The following is a 22786-nucleotide window of genomic DNA, read 5'->3' on the forward strand; positions in this document are numbered from 1 at the left end:
AGGATGGAGGAAGGTGTGCGAGCCAGCGGAAGAGAGACTACAAAATTTTGTGCACTTATTGAGATTTTTTAAGCTAATCAGCTCCTACTGATATTATTTTGAGTAAGTGTGAGGTTTTTAATTCGAAGCAAATCTTTACCTAAATGATTTTAATTGGAAACGCTTATATAAAATCTCAGTGCATCGCACATGTAATACAAGTTGAAAATGGAAAGTTAAATACTATTGTGACACAAAAATTAAATTTGAATTGTTTTATGACAGGGTAATTTGGAATTTAGTGGTGAACGTGACAAACGCACTTCTCCCCGCCCTTATAATTTTATCAGTCAAATTCTCTCCTAAACCCTACCGATAATCAACTCTCTCTTCAGCTCCTCTCCCCTTCCCGATGAAGAACCGATTGCGATAATCAGCTATATACATACATACATCTCTGTGCCATTGGGCGCTGTAGAGAAAGCAGCCGGAAAAGATGAGTACTGTCGACAAAATGTTGATAAAGGGCATCCGGAGCTTCGACCCCGAAAACAAAAACGTCATCACCTTCTTCAGGCCCCTCACTCTCATTGTCGGCCCCAACGGTGCCGGAAAAACTGTACAAACTCACGCCCCATACCTCTTGTGCACTTTGCATTGGGATTTGTACCTTTCATCACCTCCACATTTTTAAGTTGTACATTAATCCCCTTTTCGTATTCATAATTAGGGCAATTTAGCAGTCTGTGAGATTAATTTGATCATGCATATTCGACTCTAGAACTAATTAGCTGCTTATTTCTGCTGATTTTGAACTTCTGATTATCATCTTATTCCCCATTTACAATTTCGTGGTTATTGCAAAATCTGGTAACTGTGTAGACTGAAGTGTCAATCTTATCCGTTTTGCTTTAGAATGCACAATTCACTGCATTCTATTCAGTCCTTATATTTTAAATTGTTAGTATTGTTACCCATATAAGATCTTTTTCACATGGTGTCTTCAAAGAATGTTACTCTGGAATCTGTTATTCTGTAAATACTGAAACAAACTTGTTTTTCATGTAGACTATAATCGAGTGCCTGAAAGTTGCCTGTACAGGTGAACTACCTCCAAATGCCCGGTCAGGCCACAGCTTCGTTCATGACCCAAAGGTTCTCTAACGCCTCTATACATGTTCACCTATTTAGATAATGGAATAAATATTCTTGGAACTATACTTTTAGGTGGCGGGGGAGACAGAGACGAAGGGCCAGATAAAGCTAAGGTTTAAGACGGCAGCAAGGAAGGATGTGGTCTGCATAAGGTCATTTCAGCTCACCCAGAAAGCCACCAAGATGGAGTACAAGGCAATTGAGTCTGTGCTTCAGACGATAAATCCTCAGACTGGAGAGGTAAAATCACTTGGTTTATAAAATTTATAGAAATTTCATAGGCATTGCCTTCCCTATGGTAATATTTTACTTTTCAGTGCCTATATCAGTTTCATGCATAACTAATTCAACTTGTTTAGATATGACACATGGATCGTAGGGGATATGTGTCAACAGCACTATATCAGTAGCTTTGGATGTTATTTTTGAGTAGAGTCTTAGTCTAGGACTCCAGGGCAGAGAGAGTTTTCTTTAACTATTGGAGCTTAACTTGCTGGCTCTCACTCTGTTGATGTGTTCCTTTCACGTGCATGCCCGGCTTACATAACTGTGACCCCTATCTTCTGGAGATCTTATTGTGTGAATTTTAATTTGAGGGGACCATGAAGACAATACTGCATGTCCTTTGACAAGAAAGGCCTGTAGTAGAGTTCGGTGTCTTGACTATTCAATGTAACTTGCAAGAATGGGTTTCTTCCATGAGAATTTTAAGGGATCTGCAGCATCATAGTTTATTCACTGATTAAAATAATTGCGCATCTTTGATTACTCATTTAACTGTCATAGTTCATTTATGAAAAAAATAATTTGTGCATCTTTGATTACTCATTTAACCACATAGGCTAGTTAAGTTTGAAGAATGTGGTTGACAACTTGACATATGGTATTAATGGATTATCACTCTGCTGTCATTTCATTTCTATAATCCATTCCTCCCTCTGCCAAAATGTATTTTGCTTAAAATTCACTTTTATACTTGTAAGGGTATTATATCAGCAAAAACTATCCAAATCAACTGCAAAAAAAGGAAAAAAAAAAAAAAAAAATACAGAAAACTGCTACTGCTGATTCTTATCTGGAGTTTGTGTTGCTGGAGGTCGCATCATCGGTGGGTTGGGTGGGTGCATGGGTGGGGATTGGGGAAGCAGCCGCCTGGTGCTGGTATGAACGAGGGGGAGAGAAACTAAATCCTGTTTTACTTGGGTTGGGATTGGTCAAAGGGATTTGACCCATTTTAAATTATTATTCTTTTAATACTAAAAACCTGCCATAACCACATGACCACCATAACCACTATGGCCATGGAGGCCATAAAATGCCACAACAGAAAAGGAAGATGCCATGGGGTAGTGGTGCCGGAATTCTCAAAAACTTGCATCACCATTGCCACCACCAGCTGCCATAACCGCCATTTGACAACAAAAATAAAAGAAAGTCACCACCTACTTTTGCTTTTAATAGATTCAGACCAATTGTCATGAGTACAATTCTTTCACCATCAGCAGTCGGCAAACAGGAGGTCAAGAGAATTTTACCTACTTAAGAATTGAGATATTGATACAAGACTGCCTACCTCATTACCATACAATAATACAAGAACTAATTATAATTTTAGACTAAATGATCTTACTGCCTATCACAATTCACAAGGCATTGCTTGTCCAACCCATAACATGCAAGATTGAATTCGTGCATGTAACATTTCTGGATGTAAATGTACTAATGCAACTTGCTTTGCATGTTGCTGAAGTGAAGTGTTCCTCCTTGCACAACACTATCTGTGCATGTGCCGATTCTGTGTGCATACCTGGAGCAGTGAGTCTCTCATGTTCTGGTTATCTTTGTGAGTTTAAAGATTTGCTTCTGTATCATGGGGTATTATTTCCAATGCCGAACTGCTCTTGGCATTAGGTAGTCCACCACTTGCATATGAATGCAAAAAGGGTGTAAAGATTGTTATGGTTGTCTAGTGTTTCCCTCTTCGCCTTTCCTTTCCTTATTTAGGGCTGTCTCGGAACAATCATGTGAAGAACTAATCTCTATGCCTAAAAGTGTTGCAGAAAAACATATTGTTACCTTATATATATGGCAAGCATTTACACCTGCAAAAATAACAAGAAGCATACTTGTAGGTTTGTCTTTAATGAGTTTCTAATGGTGAGCAATGGAATTTATATTTTTAATTTTCATAATGAGTATATACCATATCTTGTCTTGTTGATTTATATTTGACATGTTACAATTTGATTACATGATTAACTATAACCAAAGTGCTCCTGAACATGCACTTTTTTTCTTTATCATGTTTAGTTTGATGAGTGATGAGGATTGTTTATCACAAAATCTTTGCTAGCTAACAATATGGAAAATATCATTCTCATAAATATAAATGTTTCCGAATGACAGAAAGTTTGCCTAAGCTACCGATGTGCTGATATGGACAGAGAGATTCCAGCTCTTATGGGTGTGTCCAAGGCTGTTCTTGAGAATGTTATATTTGTACACCAGGATGAGGCAAACTGGCCATTGCAAGATCCATCAACACTGAAGAAGAAGTTTGATGACATATTTTCAGCAACTCGGTACGTCTTCTTACAGATGAACTATGAAGTGAAGCACTTCATAAATATAGGTGATTCTGCTGGTACTCTGATGCATAACTACTAATAAGGATATCGTGGGCACAAATGAAAAGAAGAGAAACTATTCAAATAATGCTAAATTGCTAATATAAATTGAAGGTGTCTTGAAAAACTAGTTATTTTCCCCTTCATTGATCCTAATTTTGAAAAAAGTACTAAGATTGACTAATAATATGTTGAACTTAGTATTTCATCTATGAAAAATTATTTGAACACAAATTGAAATGATGAATATTTTGAAATGCCGTAGCTTTATTTATGATCCTAGGTGTAAAGCATTTTACACATTGGTGGCATGGTTACATATGGTAGAAAAGCCAATATATGGTTAAAATTTCTTTACTAGTGTTCATTTAATATGTTTTGCAAATATACGAGACCAATTTTGGACTTTAAACGTGGTTGATCGTTAATTTTTGACGGAACCATTGAATATTAACCAAACAATTGTGTAGGACCAAAAAGTTTTTTTGAGTATGTGTACGGAATCATTTTTTTGACTTTAGTCTAAATTTTAAAAGGCGTGGGTGGAACTAAACATTTGTACAATAATTTAAACGTGCAAATAAACCCTTCCATGGTACGGAGTCAAATTTATTTTCTAGTCAATAGTTCTATTAAGAAGCTTGTTATCCTTGTTCCAGTCATCCCTCTGATTACAGAATTGGCTGAAGCAAAATTTTGTAGCGTATTGGTTTTGTAGAATAATACATGTGAAGAAGTATAGAGACATACTAGAGAAAAGTAGTAGGTCATAAGTCATTATAATCACTTTACAAAGCTCCTATACACTCCCTCTGTCCCAATTTAAGTCGCATTTTTCCATAAAAGTCTGTCCCAGTTTAAGAGTCACATTGAGAATCTTTCAAATTTGGACATAAAATTTTACCCCATTATTCATCAAAATTACACCCAAATGCCATTATCTACATAAAAATAAACCAAAAAAAAAATGAAAAACAAAAAAATCAAACCATCTCACTTTCCACCAACTCACTTCATTTATTACACACTCCACCATCTCACTTCATTTATTACACACTCCACCAATTTCTTAAAACCCGTGCCATAACTAATTCTCCTCCTAAGCTGGGACAGAGGGAGTATATATTACTCCCTCCATTCCTTCATAGCTAAGGCACTTCTTTCGGGGATGGTGTTTAAAAATAAATTTTAGTGTGTTAAGTGGGTAGATAATAAAGTAGATAAAATAAGAGAAAGTAAAGTAGAAAAGTGAATTAAGTATATAAAATAAAGTAAGAGAGAATGAATTAGGAAAGAAAAAGTGAGTTAATTATTACCATATATGGAAATGAGTCAACTATGAAGGAACTTCTCGAAATGGAAAACGACTAAGCTATGAGGGAGTACAAATTTACAAGACACTAAGCCTGAATATGATACATAACTGATGTGGGATCTTATTCTACATCACTCCCCCTCAAGCTGGAGCATATATATCGATCATGCCTAGCCTAGCTTGATACAAAGTTCTAAGAAATGGTTTCCCCTAACAGTTTAGTGAAGACTTCAACAACAGTAGGCAGTTATTATCAGTAGCAGCACCAGCAACAGTAGCAATATTAGTAGCAGTAGTAATGGGGGGCCGCAGAAGTAGTAGAAGTGGCAACAGCAGTAACACTAGCTGGAAACATTCAATATGATAATGGTCTCTAAATTAGGTTTAGAGTCAAAATTTGACATTATTGACGATTTGAAGAAACCAAAAACCTAATCAGAAGTTGTAGTAGAAACCAAGCAAAGTCGGCAGAGGCATTGGTAGCCGCGGCAACATAAGAAGACTGGTGGCAGAGGCAGGCAGTACTGACAAAGTCATCAAAGTCGGCAGAGCAGTTGGGGCAAGGTCCCAAAACTGGATTTAGAATCTCTATTCGACATTATAGAAGGAATTCAGAGTAGTGTCAGAAACTGTGCAACAGCTGCAGAACAGCATAATTAGGCAAATCGTAGATTGTTGGGGGATGGAGCGTTGGTATGATGCATTTCTTAAAATAAGCCTTTTTCAGTATGAAGGTTGGTGGCATTTCCAAACCAGTAGGATGGTATGAGGTTGAAGTTCTTGATAATAAATATGGTTTATAAGAATTGGGGTGCATGGCATGCTACTAGAGCCACTTTCATAAGTTAATGGAAGTTCATTTCTAGAGTCTACTCGTATTTATTTGAATCAACTCGAGGTCCCAGACTGGGGTGTTATCTTGTAAATATATCTTTTTGTGTTTCTTCCATTTGGATCATTATATTCCCTCCCCATTTTCCAAACTTATTTAAAATAATCTTGTATGTAAACAACTTCAATTTTTTTTCTTGGTTTTATTTTTAGCTAAGCTAGCAATACGTGATATTTAGTTGATCTTAGAATGTCCTAATGTCTAGGGGTGTAAATGAACTAAACTACTCGTTTGCTATTAATGTTTTGAGGGCACAACAAAAATTTTAGAGCATTTACTAAAACTTGTTAGCTAAAACAACGAAGATTGAGCTTAACAATAATTGGGTTGTTAAATTGTCAGCAAGCTACCGAGTGATATATCTTGAAAATATAAAATTATTAACTAGATACAACTCATTTCTATACTGCATTTACTACTTAGTAATTATAATTGTATTTAGTCTCTTACTAACTCTATTTGTTATTTGAAAATAATGAATATATTATGTTGTTGTGAATCAAACAAATTTCCTAAAAATAATCAGTATATCTGGAAAGCTCACTTGGGCTTGGTTAAGCTCGTGAATATTGACGCATGCAATGTTAAAGTACGCGGTAAATTAAGCTTGACCCTCAGCGTGATAGTAAACGAATCAAGCTTGAGCTTGGAAATATTCGGCTCGGTTTGATAACACCCCTAAGAGAAGACCATAAGACCGGTCTATCATATGTAGGCTTGTACTCAAGGATGCTGAGTGCACGTTTTTTAATGCCCTTATCTTGCAATGTGTGGAATAGGTCTTCTACATGTCTTGTCACAATCTATCACTGATTTGTTCTGTGTGAAAATAGTCTGTACTCTTTGTAATCCTATTGTTAAAGAGGCATAAAAGAATTTTTGGAAAGTTGGAGGCATCCCTTGATGAGTTTGTGAAGATGTTTAAATTAGCAAAGAAAATAGGGTGTGAAACCACAAGGATTTCGAAGCAGTTTTAATATTTTCTAATTTTCTTTTACTATCATTATGCAGAAGTAGTTCTTTAGGTAGTTATTTATGTTCCTTGTCACTTTTTAACCCTCTATTTTTGTATGATTAATAATATGATTTTCCAGTTCCATAAAAGAAATGTTACTGTAGATATTAAGGTCTTCAGACTGATACCTACATGATGAGACATCAGTTTTGGGAAAGAGGAATGCTTGAGAAGCATCCGTGTACAATACCCTCACCGCATGTTTGAGAATCATTACATGTGACTTGGACATTTGCATAATCAGTTTCTGATTTTAAATAAAACAAATGCTTAATTGTCATTCATTCTAATATCCAATACCCTCACGATATGTTTTCTTGACTTGTACTCCTTTGCAAGACCTCTTTGTTGCCCCCTCTGTATTGCAGGTATAGGTTTCATATTTATCTACCATTGGCCATTTTTGGTTATATATTCCTGCAGTTTTTACTAAAAGCATTTGATCCATTTTCATTATCTTTTAAGGTACACGAAGGCATTGGAGGTTATCAAAAAGCTTCACAAGGACCAAGCACAGGAAATAAAGACATATAAGCTGAAATTGGATCATTTACAAACACTGAAAGATGCTGCTTTTAAGGTTCTTATCTTTTTTTGGTTATTGGTTGCTATATTGAATATTGTAATCTTGACTTCATTATGTAAGATGCTACAACTTTATATCTTATTCCAGCTGAAAATCGCAGCGGCATCATTTACTTGTTTTCTTTCTTCCGCCTAGTTAGAATCCATTACATGCTTGACTATAACTCTGAAGGAAATAGGCTTGATCTCATCAAGAAAATACTTGATGATGCATGCTCAAAAGACAAATCATCATTGTTGTTCCAGAGATGGGCTTAAATAGTCAATCTTCACTTTTTACTAATAAAAATGAACTTGAAGATTAATTAGTCTGTAACTGAAATTCAACTGGGGAATAAGTTCTCTTTGTAGAAAAGAGATGCATACAGTTATTCTTTTACATGGTTCTGCACACACATTAGTATTACCCAACTTTTTCCAATGTATCTATTGGATAGAATGCCTGATAGTAAAATCCAATCGTTTAATCTCTATGCAGAATGTCCGTTCTATAATCTTCATTGATTCTTTATTAGACGTTTAAGAATGACACAGTCTCTGAAAGCCTTGACTTCTAGCTGTTTCCTTCTCTTTTTATTCATGCACAATTAAACCTATGTTTATGTGCATTTATATAAGAGGATGTGAGTTGTATGAAAATCTGCTAACCTGCTTTCAGACTATTTTCTTGTTCTTTCTGTAAATTATTACTAACATGCTGTCTTTTGCATTCATTATGGTTTGCATGGTCTAGTGTTTTTTTTTTGCTTAGGAGGATTTCTATTCATTCCGTGGAACAAAAAGAAATCAGCAAGCTCATTCTCTTAATCGCCTAAAACACATTTATCTTCTTAGTTACTTGAAACAAATGGCCTTTTTTTCATCAACCATGTTGCATTGACAATAATTGCATATTAACATATTTCTATGTGTAAAATGGAAAATTAATTCCCAAATGAGCATATTTTAATAAATTTCAAGACCACTGTGAACCATCCGAGTAAGCAGACTTTGTGGGATTTGTAGCTGGTCCTGTAATACATTATTAGGGAAGTAGACTTCTTTGGTAGCGGCATTTTTGGACAAGAACTTGAATACTTTAACTGTGTGACTGCTTGGTTGGGGTTGATTGTGAATTAATCTAAATAGGCATTTTATAATTTGCCTTTAATTGCTTTAAAGGAAACTCAGACACTGGATACATTTAGACACACAACTACATGTAAGAAATTTGAACTCAGTATTAAAATTTCATGGTTTATTCACATACCATAATTCAATAGCATGGGAATTGGGAACTGATGCAAGCCCTCAATTAAGGCACACTAGACATGTTATTGTTGTGCCAAAAGAGAAAAGGTTGGTGACTTTTGGCACATATATAGAATAATAGTCCATCTGTAGGGATGCTATGTTTCTGACTTCTATAAAATGTATTTTGGCTCTTAGAAATGATATAAAGGGAAAAGGGTCCATCCTAGGCCAATGTTTCTGTAGATGAATCCTAAAAGTATACTGTTTGATCGCAAAGTATTGTATTATTGATTCCATAATTTAACTGCCCAGAGCTATTGTTTTGGGTGCATTAAGTTAAGATGGGTGATTGAGCTCTTAAGCTGGAGTTGCCACTTGCGATTCATGAAATGAAAGCTCTATCAATAACCTTTGTTCATACTCTTAATCTTCTTGAATTTTATTTCCTGATGAAGCTAATTAGCTGGTGTTGTCTTAGCCAGCTACGGGAGAGCATTGCACAATATGAAGCGAAGACAGCAACATTAAATTCTCAAATCGAGGAGCTTGACCCCAAAATACAGAATATCGACAGAGAGATTAATAAAACTGAATTGCTGTTGAAGGACCTGCGTGAGTTACAAGGTCAGATAGCTACAAAGTCAGGGGAAAGAAAATCCAAGTTTGAGGATGTACACAAGCGTTATAGTGACCTTGATGAGGAAAATGAAGGTCTGTGATATGATTGCGTGATCTTGTTTGTTTATTTTTCTGCTTCCTCTTTTCAGTGGAATCTTTGTTGGTGTTTTTGTTTTTTCATCTTCATATCTATTTTCCCTTAGACACTGATGAAGAACTAAATGAATGGAAATCCAAATTCGACGAAAGGATTGCAGTGTTGGAAACCAAAGTTAATAAGTTATTGAGGGAAAAGATGGATAATAAGGAGACAAGTCGACATCTTGAGGATGACATTGCAAAAAATATCAAGGAGATTGCCAAGCTTCAAGCACTCATAGAAGTAGTATTTTTGTATCTCTTTCTGCAATGTGATATACATTGCGCATCATTAAATTTTCACTATGTGAGAATCTACTCTCTCTATTTTGTCGTCAGGCTCAATTGTCCCAGAAGGATAAAAGAGACTCCGCCGTTCGAAGCCTTATCAGGAAGCACAATTTAGGCTCACTACCAAGTGGCCCATTAAGTGATGATGTTTGTTCCAGCCTTACTGATCGAATCCAGTCAATGTTGAAGGACCTACACAAAGACTTACAGGATAAGAAGGTCTTTCTTTTGCTCATTCTGCTTGGTTTTTATGCACTGTATGCTTGCCTGTTACACACAATTTCACCTGGTAGTATCATGTGAGTATAGTGATGATGAAAATGCAACAGCTTGGCTGTAGCCTAAGCAGGCAACATTTAGTTCATTTCCCTATAAATGAATTAGATTACAGTATTTCAAATGGATACAAATGGTTTATTCACCATCAGTTCTCATTCAATTTTTTTGATATGGTATTGAGTGCCATCTTAGGGTTAAACTTTTGAATAATCGAAGTATAGAATGACATAATTTTTTCTTAGAATTAAATTACCTGGATCTAGGAGCCAACTAATAGATGAATTTGCAATATCTTTTATTTGCTTTGGTTCTGTCTGAATGATCATTCATCTAAGAGGTCTAAATGGTTAAGCTGATAAACATAAGAGAGCTATTTTTGCATTTAAGAACCCCATCAAAAAGCTCCCTCTATCATTCAAATATACCCCTCCCGTCCATATTAAGAAAAAATATTTAATGTATTTGGGAAAGTAAATTTGACACAGTTGTCATACTTTACACTTATTTACTATGTTAAAGATTTATAAGTACCTTAGCAGTGTTACTTGTGTCTAGTTAGTGATATCATATTTAGTTCCGGAAGGTGATTATTATTGAAGGTTCTCTTTTTGTTTCTAATTTCATCATTGATGATAACGGGGCAATTCTATGATTGTAATTCTTATCAGAAATCAAACAAATTAGCGCTTGATGCACTGTTTGATAAGTACATGCATGCAAATGATCGTTGGAAACGAATTGAGGCTCAAAAGGAGGCTAAAGTAGAAAGGAAGGTTCGTCTTTGATTTTGTTTTCTGTCCTTTGCCTTTATTATTTTATTCTATGTAATGCTATATGTTTCTGTCACAGAATAATATTTTGAATAGTATTCAAGAAAAGGAGAATGTGCGTGATTCATTTGAGGGTCGGATTGCTGCTGTTGATATGTCTGTGATTGACGAGAGAGAAAGAAACATGGTAATTTTACTACTTAAATATTCACAAATGTGCTTTGCTTTCATCTTTTGGTGCAAAACTAATATTGCTTCTCACATGCAGCAAATTGAGGTAGAAAGGAAAAGTAATCAACTGGCTGCAAAAGATTTTGCTGAGCGTTTTAAAAAAATGAAACTTGAAAGGTTCAAGTTGGAGCAGGAAATTGAAGCCCTTGACCACCAAAGGAATACCATGGAATCTGATTCCCATGACAGAGTTGTACTATCTGTTAAGAAAGCAGATTTGGAAAACGTTAGAAAGAAACATAGAAGGACGTGAGTGTTCTCTTAATGTTTTCGCTCAATTCAGTCCAGCTTTTTTTACTTTTAGCTTATTGATCTTCCGTATACTATGGCTATCTAGAATGAATGAGTGCAAAGACAGAGTCACAGGGGTGCTGAAGGGAAGGATTCCACCTGACAAGGATTTGAAAAATGAGATTGTGGAGGTCCAGAGGTTGTTATTCTTTTCATTTCTCTTTTCCTGGTTAGGAGGACTACTTAGGCTTGCTTTTGGATGCTCTCAGACATTAGATTTCCAATTAGGATGAATAGTTATGCATGAGAAATATATTATATACAATTAGTCCATGAAGATCAACTTTCATATGCTGTGTTGATTGCAACCGAAACAGCAACACACATTTAATTGATTCAAAAAGATTCTTGCACAATAACATGATCCCCACTTAACTCCAACCGCAGTTCTGAACAACTTTATTGATTAAACATCGGGGTTGATATTGATTTCCAGAAATGTTTGACTTGCTGTAATTCACTCTTTGAATTGCTTATACAATTATTATGTCTAATATCAATCTATATCTGCTTGATGTCATTCTCTTGTACAGTTCTCTTCAAAAAGAGTATGACGACTTAGAGAAAAAGGCTGATGAAGCTAGAAATGAGGTGGCTATGCTGAAGTTGAAAATACAAGAAGTCAACAGTAACTTGTCAAATTTCCACCATGATATGGAATGTAAGCTTTCTAGAAAAGCGTAAAATTAACTTTAAAGGGTCTTTTTCTCATCAAGCTGTTTCGTTTTATTCCAGAAGCTTTCAATTGCACAAAATTTATCAAAACATCAGTTTGTGTTTGAAAACTTCCATTCCTAGGTAGAACTTGATGATAGTTATCAACTGTGTCGATGCGGATCATATGCACAAAATGAACCCTGAATTTGCAGCCAGAACCTCTGTTTGGAAAAGTTATGATAACATAAACCAAACTACCTGGATGAATGTTATATTTCTAAAGTGTTGTTTTTGCTACACTATGATGATATTTTTAATGTCATGCTGAAATCATAAAAGTTGGTTTTGTATGAATTTACTCCTTTCTCAAATCTCATGTATAAGCAGCCAGCTATTGGCTTAAGCCTTTGTTTTTTAAGCTACCGTGTTATTCTTTTCTTGGAGTTCCTTTGAAGTGGAAATGTCTGTCCATTCCCAGGCCTTATTCTCTGCAAGAAAGTCATGTGTGTTACTTGATAATAACTGATTTATTGATTTCCTAAACCTGATGCAGCAAGACGGAGATTTGTTGAATCCAAACTTCAGTCCTTGGATCCGCAGGCTGGTGGTATCGATTCATATCTTAAAATGTTAGAGACTGCCAAGGAAAGGAGAGAGGACCTGAGCAGGTTTGCGCTTATAATTTGTTTTCTTCATTTACCAGACGGTTGCATGTATCAATGGTGGTATTGGTGTATACGGTAACTTTGCTATGTTATATACTGGCAGAGACTACAATATTGCTGATGGCATGGGGAGAATGTTTGATCCATTCGAAAAGATTGCTAGTGCTCATCACTACTGCCCTTGCTGTGAGAGACCTTTTTCATCCAATGAAGAAGATGCATTTATTAAAAAGGTGCCTAAATTTATAACCATTTGATGTTTCCAACCTATCTTAGTTAAAAGAGATGTCTATAACTCTTTGTTCTTCATTACAGCAAAGAGTGAAAGCACTGGATATTTCCGAACGGCGGAAATTATTGGAAGTACAGTCATCAAATGCTGATTTTCAGTTTCAGCAGTTAGACAAACTCCGGGTGGTCTATGATGAATATGTCAAAACTGGCAAGGAGTTAATTCCGCTTGCTGAAAAGAACCTGCATGACTTAAATGAGGATCTTGATCTAAAACATCAGGCTCTTGATGATGTAATCATCGACTGCAGTATATTTTAGCTTTAACAGGACTTTTTTTGCTATTTCATGCTTTTCTTCTAATTTTATGTAGATCTTGGAAAATTATTTGCTCTTTAGCTTCTGTAAATATGGGCTAGATGGTCATTGGATAAGTTACATGTGTTACACTCTATACTTGTGCGCAGTGATGCATCCTGCCTATTGTATCGTGTCTTACCAGAAACTGAAATTTTCCTTTGGATAAAGCATTGGTAAACTGAAAACCTTTGCATTAGTATTTCTTTGGAAGTTGATAATTTTATGGTTAACCTACTTCAATGAGATTTCAGAGTGGATAGCACGTTTACACTCGATGACTCTTCAAACAAAAGGAACTGTAAAAAGATAATTAAAACTTTCTGTTACTCAGATGTCCCTCTTTTCTTTCCTAGTTAAGCCTATCTACCTCATTCAGTTTAGAGCTGATGTACTAGAGTAAGTGAAAAGATCATGTACAAAGTTTTGTTCATGTTCTTTCTGTACCGTAAACTTGTTGTATGGGCAATCTTTTTGTGCCTACCTAATTCTTCTGTTGTAGTTGCATTTTCAGCTCTATGATCACCCATCTCTTACCTTATAAGGCATTCTCATGAGTTGCTTATTTATTTTGTTCTCTTCTCCAAAAATTGATACTGTCTTCTGCATTAGCATAACAAACTTTCTGCCCTACAGGTGCTGGGTGTACTGGCTCAAATAAAGGCTGAAAAGGATTCTGTAGATGCATTGATACAACCTGTAGGAACTGTTGACAGGCTGTTCCAGGAAATGCAAGCTTTACAGAAACAGGTAAATGAATTGGAAAGCAAACTTGATATTCAAGCTCAAGGTCAAGATGCCAAATCCCTAGAAGAGATCATATCAGAGCTGAAAAGTTTGGAGAAAGAAAGGTCGGTAATACCTTTATCTTATTTCTATAGAGTTATCTATTTTTTGCATATTAATCAATGAGCTTGCAATTGTTGTATGAATTTGATTAAATCAAGTCCTAACATCCTGTAGAAGTAGAGGTTTCCTGCATTATGTGCTGATTGTGCTCTTCTGTTGATCATCAGGAATACCTTGATTGATGATACAGAGAAGTTAAGAACTGAGCAGATGAACATGGAAAAAGAAATATCATCATTACAATCACGTTGGAGCATTGTAAGGGAAGAGAAGATTAATGTTGCTAACATATTATCAAACATTAAAAGAGTAGAGGATGAGTTAGATCGTCTGCTTGAAGATAAAAGTCAAGTTGATCTTGATTTGAAGGTAACAAGTTTTTCTTAAATGAACTGGCATATAAATATTAGGCTGATTAAAATCTCTTCCATAAGTTCAAATTTGTCGAAACTCAGAAGGTTTAAAATATCTCATAGTAGATTTAGATACTATGGAAAATAAGGTTCAGTTTCCAAATATTGCTCTGAAAAATAAAGGCTGTTGCACATGTAGTTAAAATCAATTACTCCCTCCATCCCCTAAAAATAGAAACTTTTGAAATAGCATGGGTTTTAATGCAGAATTGGTTAAGTAAGACAGAGATAGAAAGAAAAGTGTGTTAGTAGAAAATGGGTCCCACCGCATTAGAGAGAAAGAACTTTCCTCTATTAGAAAGTTTCTATTTTTAGGGGACGGACCAAAAAGGAAAGAGTTTCTTTTAGGGGACGGAGGGAGTATTTTATTATAAATTCTGTATTTCTGTAAAGGATCTGGTTGTTGGTTTAATGTTTAGGGGGCATATTCATTATTCAGTAAATTGTCCCATGCGGGTAAATTTGTATTGTACGTTCAACTACATGCTTTAATTAGTAAGCACCATTTATTTTACTGCTGCGGGTAGGAGCTCTAACTGCGTCAAAGCATCACAGAAACCAGGCTTTGTAACCTGAAATAGCACATATCAGAAGCCAGACAGAGCTATATATATGTTGGTAACTGGTACCCACTGAGCTAGTGGGTCATGTTCCTAATAATATGCTCAATTGTTTGGTTGCATATGTGTACCACACACATGCATGTATGGTGCAGCCGAATCTTTCAGAGTTCTCTGATTTCTTGTTATGAAGCTATTGATTCTGAAGATTCATATATTTCTTCTTCTGAATAATTAAGGTGGCTCCTTTTTACATCTGGCACTTCAGAGTATTAGAGTTGGACAACAAATGACTATATGTGTGAAATAGTGTGATAGCTCATAGCTCAAGCACTGGAACTCAGATTTTGAGATAGCAGTTGTTGTATAATACTCCCTCCGTCCACGATTAAGAGTCCCATTTCTAAATGGCGCGGGTTTTAAGAAATGTTAAGTAAAGTGAGTGGAAGAAAGTTAGTGGAATAGGGGTCCCACTTGTATATATTAGTTTTAAATGATATGTGAGTGAAATGAGTTAGTGGAATGTGGGGTCTCTTTACCATTTATGGTAATTATGAACCGGGACTCTTATTCGTGGACGGACCAAAATGGATGGGACTCTTATTTGTGGACGGAGGGAGTATACAGAATCTGCATGATTATTAACAACTCATGTGGTTAGATAAGATTTATTTGTAATCATTAGCAACATCCTTTTGATTTTCAAGTTTGGATGCAACTAAACATGTATTCTCTCTTAAACATGTTATTAGACTTATAGCTATCTTTCTTTCATTATACTTCTTGCGTCTCTCTCTCTCTCTCTCTCTCTCTTTTGTATTTAACGTTTTAGGCCCTTAGTCATTAGTTGATGCAAAATTTGAACTTTTGTTTGTGCTTGAAATATAAAAGGTTCCACTTGCAATGCTGGAACTAGCCATAATTTGGCCAATCACATGAACTAATTTATAACACAATCAAAGTTAGAGCAGTCACAGTCTTAGTTTAACATGCGAGCGTCTAACTCACCTCTCTCCGATCTCAATGTCCACTAGGTCATCACCATCACAGCCGCCTTTAACTTCCAGTTGTACCATCACCACCGCCACAAATTTCAAGTTTTTCTTGCCCAAAGCTTCTATGCGTCAACACTGTTACTGATAGAGTCAAGTGTACTAGTTGTAGTACATAGATTTAGTTTAGTTGCTCTTTCTTTCTTCTAGTTAGCTTTGAAGTTGCTTGAATTTATTAGTATTGACACTATGGGCTTACATTAATATAAGAGGTTCCTTCCAGAATGATTTTTTTTTAACAGAAAGAACGGTGCATCACTGCTTGGGAGAGAAATATTGATCTTTCTGTGTACTTTTAGCAATTGAGTACTGACTCTTTTTGGTTTCCTTTAGGCTTTAATAATTTGGTCTGACCAGCTGGTTCATATCATGGTCAAATCTTGGAAAAATTTTCAGATCGAGATGAACAGTTGTGTTGAGATATTTAAGAAGGGAACTCGGGAGATTAAGCTGAATTTGAATAGTGGCGCTCTGTGGGCTAGAATAGTGAAGATTGATCTTATTTATAATACAATGGAAGATGGACAAACCATGGCAGATGCTGTCTATGTGCTAGATTAAGGGCTGGTTGTGAACGAGGATCAGGGAGTAATTGAATTACTGAGTTCAAATTGGCGGCTGATAGTTCCGCAAACTTGGGAGTGTTGGCAGCACCAAACCTGCTCACTGGTATCTGTGGAGTCTCAAGCCAGCAGCGGGAGAGAACATGGGGCTGGCAGGCGCTTCACTGGAACAGGCGTAGTGTGTGTGGGTGCGGCTGTTGGTAGACCAATGTGTTTTTATTGTGAGAACACTAACACGACACTTGCATTGAAAGTGCTGCAATCGTTTTGGAAACTAACTCCACCGGAAAATAATAGTAAAATTTTGGCCCCTCCAGGATTAGAAATTTAGAACTCAAAAAGTCTGCACCCACTATAGATTTTCATCGTCGACTAGCCGAAAATAGCTCTTAGTTGTTAGTCTAAGAAATTTTTTAATTTGAACCCTTCCCTATATTTACCGATATAGGAAAGGGTTTGGCTACAGTCCCTTTTAAAATGGGAACTACAAACCATGAGTTCTCTGTGTATCATTTATGGATTCACTGTGAAAATGTATGATTTCAAAAATTGGATTTTGCACCTCCTATGAAAATACTTCATAATTTTTATTGGGTTTTATTTTAGCCAATAATGCCTGTAAGACATGAATCTGAGGAAAGATGGGAGATTTTTCATAAGGTTCTTCTTAATTACCTAATAGTAGTACATTATTCAGAGAGGAGTGTGCCACTGAAATTAGCAAAAGCCGTTCTAAGTGAGTTGGAGAATAAGGTGGATATACCAGCAGTGATGATGTCATGACGGGGATGGAGGTTAAATTGAAAAGTAGTGTAGCGAACACTTAGATCTGGGTAATAAGGTAGGCTTGGTTATGAATATGTATAATATACATACTTGGCACAATTTTCAATTTTGACCAGGTATTACAAACTGTCCATAATTTTACTCAATTGGCTAGTAACTGTTATTTTTTGGCTAGTAGGAAATCTTCTATGATTTTATCTGACCTAGATTTGATGGGAGACTGAACCAAGTTTGGCTAAATTAAAATATACAATGGTACTTGATTTGCATTCTTTTGTCTGGCCTAACTTTGCTGGAAACTGATCGCATTTTCCTTTGCATTCTTTTGTCTGGCCTAACTTTGCTGGAGACTGATCGCATTTTCCTTTTTCCATTCATTGTCTCATACTTTGGCTCATGAATTTCAGCATTTGGAAGAAGATCTTGCTCCCTTGGCAAGGGAGAAAGAAAAACTACGTGATGAACACAAGAAGTTGGAGGCCGAGCTTAATCGTGAATATGACTTACAGGCTAAGAACCATACAGAAACCCAACTGGAAGTTAATTCACTGCTTGAAATGGTTTCTACAATCAAAAAGTATGTTTTCTTAGCATAAGATTTGGTATTGGTATTACTATGACATTGAAATATCTTGTTGTTTTTAAGGAATGAGAGCTTGAATAAAGGTGAGGAATTGAAAGCACTACAAGCAAAGCAAACATTAGCAAGATCCAATATTACAAAATGTCAAACCAGAATGAATGAGATTGAGGAGGAACTTGAAAAGAGCAAAGACTTGATTCGTAGTCAGGCAGAATTAAGACGCAATATACAGCAGAATTTAGATTACAGAGAAGCAAAAGCCCAGCTGGATGAGCTAACTCGAGAGATTGAATCACTTGAAGACAGTGTATTGAAGATCGGTGGTGTTTCAAAGTTTGAATCTCTGCTTCTAAAGAATTCACAAGAACGAGATAGTCTTCTGAAAGAGGTTTGGTTTCCACATTCTTGTGTAGAAGATTACTCTGTGAGTTTTTTGTTCCAACTGCTAAGTGCTAACCAAGATTTGTGGAAACAATCCAAGTATGGTTGGTGTATACACAGAGGGCTAATGTGTCGATATAAAAGTATAACATGATTAGCGGTTCATTCTCGTTCTGTTAGAGAACTTTCACTTGTTTTTTTGGTTGTGCAATGTTATTTTCCTAAATGCGTTGAGCTTTTAATAATCAACGTTTGCTTGTATAGGCTTGTCTGAATTAGTAAACTTGCTGTTCTGCTCTTTCTTTGGTCTGAGTTATGGTGACCGTTTTCATTTGTTAAGTTGGAAATTTGGTTGCAGTTAAATAGTCATCGCGGAACCTTATCTGTATACAAGAGTAACATTGATCAGAGTAAAGCTGATCTCAAGCAGGCACAATACAAAGACATTGATAAACGCTATTTTGATCAACTAATTCAACTGAAGGTGATTCATAACTCTAAGTTGCATCTATTTCCCTGTTTACCTGATCTCTCATGAAGAATGTTCTTGATGGTAATAATTGTCAATTTTTCCTTGTCAGACAACTGAGATGGCAAATAAGGATCTGGACAGATACTATAAAGCCCTTGACAAGTGAGCTCTTTAAATCCTGTGATTTCCATTGACACGCATCAGCTTAAGAAAATTGTAACTAAGTGCATATATGAAATTCATAATTTTTTTAAATACAAAGAATTACTCACTTGCATCACATTAGTGTCTGTGTCATCATCGTATTACTACTATTGACCAAAATAATGGGATTACGTTTAACATAAAAAGATGTCAGTTACGCGCTTTTTGCTAGTATATCTTATTTCAATATAAGTTTAAAGGTTTATATCCTGAGCTACTTTAATTTTTTGTATTTTCATACTCAGAGCTCGGAAATGAACTGTAATGTAACAAGAAAAGAGTCATTAATATGTGGATATTGATCGGTTTCTAACGGGTGAATGAATAATGAAGTGTACTGGACCAATTTGTTACAGTTATTCAGGCATTATAGTGGAATTAATCCAGTCGTGTTATTTGAAGTATGTGGAAGCTCTTAATTGTCTTGGGTACCACATCATATTGAGTTGACACCTCTTCCACCTGCTGCACTTCCTTTGTTTCTGAGCCACAAATGTTTCTGTTTATTCATATTGAGAGGAAGAAGTTGTTAGTTGCAGATATACATTGTTTCTTGGTTCAAATTTGGCTGGTTTACTGGTGTGGCAAATTAATTATCCCCACTGGGTGAACAATATCCTTGCTATATACCATTTGGCTTTTGCACTGCAAGGCTGTTTTAAATAATCAAGCTGAACTGCCTGAACTAGGAGGAGTGCCTTCACTGTTACACTGTGTGTATGCTTTAGTACCACTATACAAGCATGTGGGAAACAAATACGAATTAGATGATAGTAGGTCGAGCTTTCAAGCTGTCTTATCCTACTTTGTTGAGGTCCAGCAGAACATGCTTAATATGCAACAATCAATCTTTGTTTTTGTTTTAACACTTAAATACTTAAATATGTATTAATTATACACTCCCTCTGACCCATTAATAGGTGATGAATATTATATTGATATTATAATAGTCAACTACTATCTGCGGTACACTTCTCCCCAATATGAGATAACAAGGGGCTGCCTTGCTGCTCCCCCCTATCTCTATCTCTAAAGGGGCTTATGTACTCCACTCGTTACCACTAAACGACGAAGCCAGGAGCGGTTATACCGTTTCATTTAACAATGATAATGACTATAATTTCTTGGATTCTTACATTTTAGAGCTCTCATGCGCTTCCACTCAATGAAAATGGAAGAGATAAATAAGATTATTCGGGAATTATGGCAGCAGACTTACAGAGGCCAGGATATTGATTATATTAGCATTCATTCAGATTCTGAGGGTGCTGGTACTCGGTCTTACAGCTACAGGGTAAATTTCTTGTTTTCTTTTTTCATCTTAAATAAGTTAAACAGGACCTTTCACTTTGAAAACATGTCAATGAAGCTGGTGGGATTTGTTTTTCAAATTAGATTACAATGAAGAGGCCAAATGATTTTTATTTTTGATATTGTCAATTGAATTAAACTATTGTTCTATTTGGTATTAATGCATGCTTTTGTGAAAGTTCCATCTTTGCAAAAATGTTTAAGGTTCCCAAACATTGAGGGGTGATCATTGTGTCCTAGTGATTTTTTTTGAGGGGGAGGGGGGAGGGGGGATTGGTAGCAGTTTAAGCCCTACAATGTAAAATACTGTGTAATTAGGGATCACCATGTGACTTTCATGGACCCCAGCTTTTTGGCTAAAAAAAAGCCAAACTGAGCCAAGGTAGTCTTTGAATTGCAGCTCTAGATTTTGGAACTTGTTGATATGTCAAATTCATAACTTAATTTAGCTGTAACACCCAATATTGACTCAAATGTGAGAAAATGAAAATTCTTGTGGTACTTGATTATTTAGGAGCGAGTTGAATTTTTTCTGTTGCCTAATCACATTGGGATGGAACAGTTAAGAGTTAGGGAATCACATTGCTACATCTAATGGGTCACATAGAATCACAACGATAATCAAATATATTGTAAGATGTCGAATGGAAACTTAGTTGAAGTAGCCGAACGATAAGAACAATTTAGGAGAGAATGTTAGTTTTATTTTTTACAATTTTCCTACAAAAATATATTTTCACTGTATAAATTGTTGACTGATTGAGTTTTGTGCTAACATCTAGTTGCTATCACTTAAGATATCCAAGTAGGTGTTTCTGGTTGCGTGTTTAATACTTGTGAATAGGTGTCTCAGTTTTATGCTATATGGTATGTTGGCAGTGGTGGCCAACCTTAAATATTTCATATGTTCATGGACTTGAGATGGAAGTAGCTGAGGCTTTTCTCAACTCTTCTAAATGTACCTATACAAACTATTGCTCTTGTCAAATTGCAGGTGTTAATGCAAACTGGTGATGCGCAACTAGAAATGAGAGGAAGATGTAGTGCCGGTCAAAAGGTAAATGGTAATTGGCATGACTAGAACAAACCTCGAGTTATTTCATCTCACTCACGCCTTCTGGGTCAATGTATTCTGTCCTCTTCAGGTACTTGCTTCGCTTATCATAAGATTGGCATTAGCGGAAACTTTTTGCCTTAATTGCGGAATACTTGCACTGGATGAACCAACCACAAACTTGGACGGTCCCAACTCTGAGAGTCTCGCTGCAGCTTTACTAAGGTAAGTGCGACTTGCATTGTACCGGGATCATCAGCAAAATCATTTCTCATTTACATCATTGTTTTCCTGTAATCTAATCAGAATAATGGAGGATAGAAGAGGCCAAGAGAATTTTCAGCTTATCGTCATTACTCACGATGAGCGGTTTGCTCAACTTATCGGCCAAAGGCAGCACGCTGAAAAGTACTATCGCATCTCTAAGGATGACTAGTAAGCCTATCTCTCGCCTTTTCTTGCTTACTTTCAACCTTCTTTGCTTTGTAAATTTTGAGCGCATATTAATTAATGTTCCATGTTTTCTTCCATTGCAGCCAACACAGTATAATTGAGTCCCAAGAAATATTTGATTAACTGAGTTGAGAGTAAATTTGTTCTTGTACTGTAATTTGCATTGTATATAGCCTTGTAGGAAACCTTCCTCATAGTGACGTGTTTTTTAAGTGTTATGATGCTGCGTTTTTTATTTAACTGTTTGAAACAAGACCAAATAGTGTGTTGTGCTTCGTACTCTCAATTGAATTATCTTATCTTAGTACTCCCTCCGTCCCATAAAAGATGTCACACTTGTGGACGGGACGGGATTTTAGGAGATTTTGCTTTGTTTGTTATATTCATGAGAGAGAACTTTTTCTAAAATGGGAAACGTTACATCTTTTGTGGGACAAACTAAAAAGGAAAGTGTGAAATCTTTTGTGGGACGGAGGGAGTACTAATTATGGCATAAAAAATCATTGGCAATTTCTTGGATGTAGATGTAATTTAATTGGAATTGTATCAGAAACTAAGAACAAATAAAAAAATAAACAGAAGTGTTTACTTTATCCCAGATAAATATACTGAGGCTATATTTGGTTGTCAAGATTTTGCCGGACAATTTAATCTTATTCTTTAAATTTTAAATTATTGTATTTGTTTTAGTTTTTAATTAAATTAAAAAAGTAATCATAATCCCATGAACAAAGAAAGTTAGTACAACATTAGTTAGTACAACATTCTAGGATTTT

General features: G+C 35.8%; 1 protein-coding gene across 3 annotated transcripts; it reads left to right on the plus strand.

Moving 5' to 3' along the window:
• Positions 1–312: 312 nt before the first annotated feature.
• Positions 313–22317, plus strand: LOC125210616 (DNA repair protein RAD50). 3 transcript variants are annotated; one of them, XM_048110154.1, is made up of 27 exons: positions 313–598; positions 1048–1134; positions 1207–1374; positions 3541–3716; positions 7449–7563; positions 9284–9512; positions 9623–9801; positions 9897–10067; positions 10796–10900; positions 10977–11084; positions 11166–11377; positions 11466–11558; positions 11953–12080; positions 12630–12744; positions 12845–12974; positions 13057–13266; positions 13966–14180; positions 14346–14547; positions 17960–18129; positions 18199–18523; positions 18875–19000; positions 19098–19150; positions 20336–20486; positions 21498–21560; positions 21649–21782; positions 21864–21992; positions 22094–22317. In XM_048110154.1, the coding sequence occupies exons 1-27, from the start codon at positions 476–478 to the stop codon at positions 22131–22133; spliced, it is 3957 nt and encodes a 1318-aa protein (XP_047966111.1). In that variant the 5' UTR covers positions 313–475; the 3' UTR covers positions 22134–22317. The 3 variants fall into 3 exon arrangements, with proteins under 3 accessions (XP_047966111.1, XP_047966112.1, XP_047966113.1); XM_048110155.1 differs by lacking the exons at positions 313–598; positions 1048–1134; positions 1207–1374 and having other exon boundaries at positions 3584–3716; positions 9280–9512; XM_048110156.1 differs by lacking the exons at positions 313–598; positions 1048–1134; positions 1207–1374; positions 3541–3716 and adding an exon at positions 7331–7351 and having other exon boundaries at positions 9280–9512.
• The last annotated feature ends 469 nt before the right edge of the window (positions 22318–22786 follow it).

The sequence above is a fragment of the Salvia hispanica genome, chromosome 3 (genome assembly GCF_023119035.1).
Source record: "Salvia hispanica cultivar TCC Black 2014 chromosome 3, UniMelb_Shisp_WGS_1.0, whole genome shotgun sequence".
Taxonomy (NCBI): domain Eukaryota; kingdom Viridiplantae; phylum Streptophyta; class Magnoliopsida; order Lamiales; family Lamiaceae; genus Salvia; species Salvia hispanica.

Bases quoted from the DNA above. Each gene is read 5' to 3' on its own strand.
- LOC125210616 (XM_048110154.1), top strand. From the start codon at position 476: ATGAGTACTGTCGACAAAATGTTGATAAAGGGCATCCGGAGCTTCGAC. The intron at 599-1,047 runs GTACAAACTCAC...TTTTTCATGTAG, and splicing joins CCAACGGTGCCGGAAAAACT to ACTATAATCGAGTGCCTGAA. The intron at 12,081-12,629 runs GTAAGCTTTCTA...AACCTGATGCAG, and splicing joins TTTCCACCATGATATGGAAT to CAAGACGGAGATTTGTTGAA.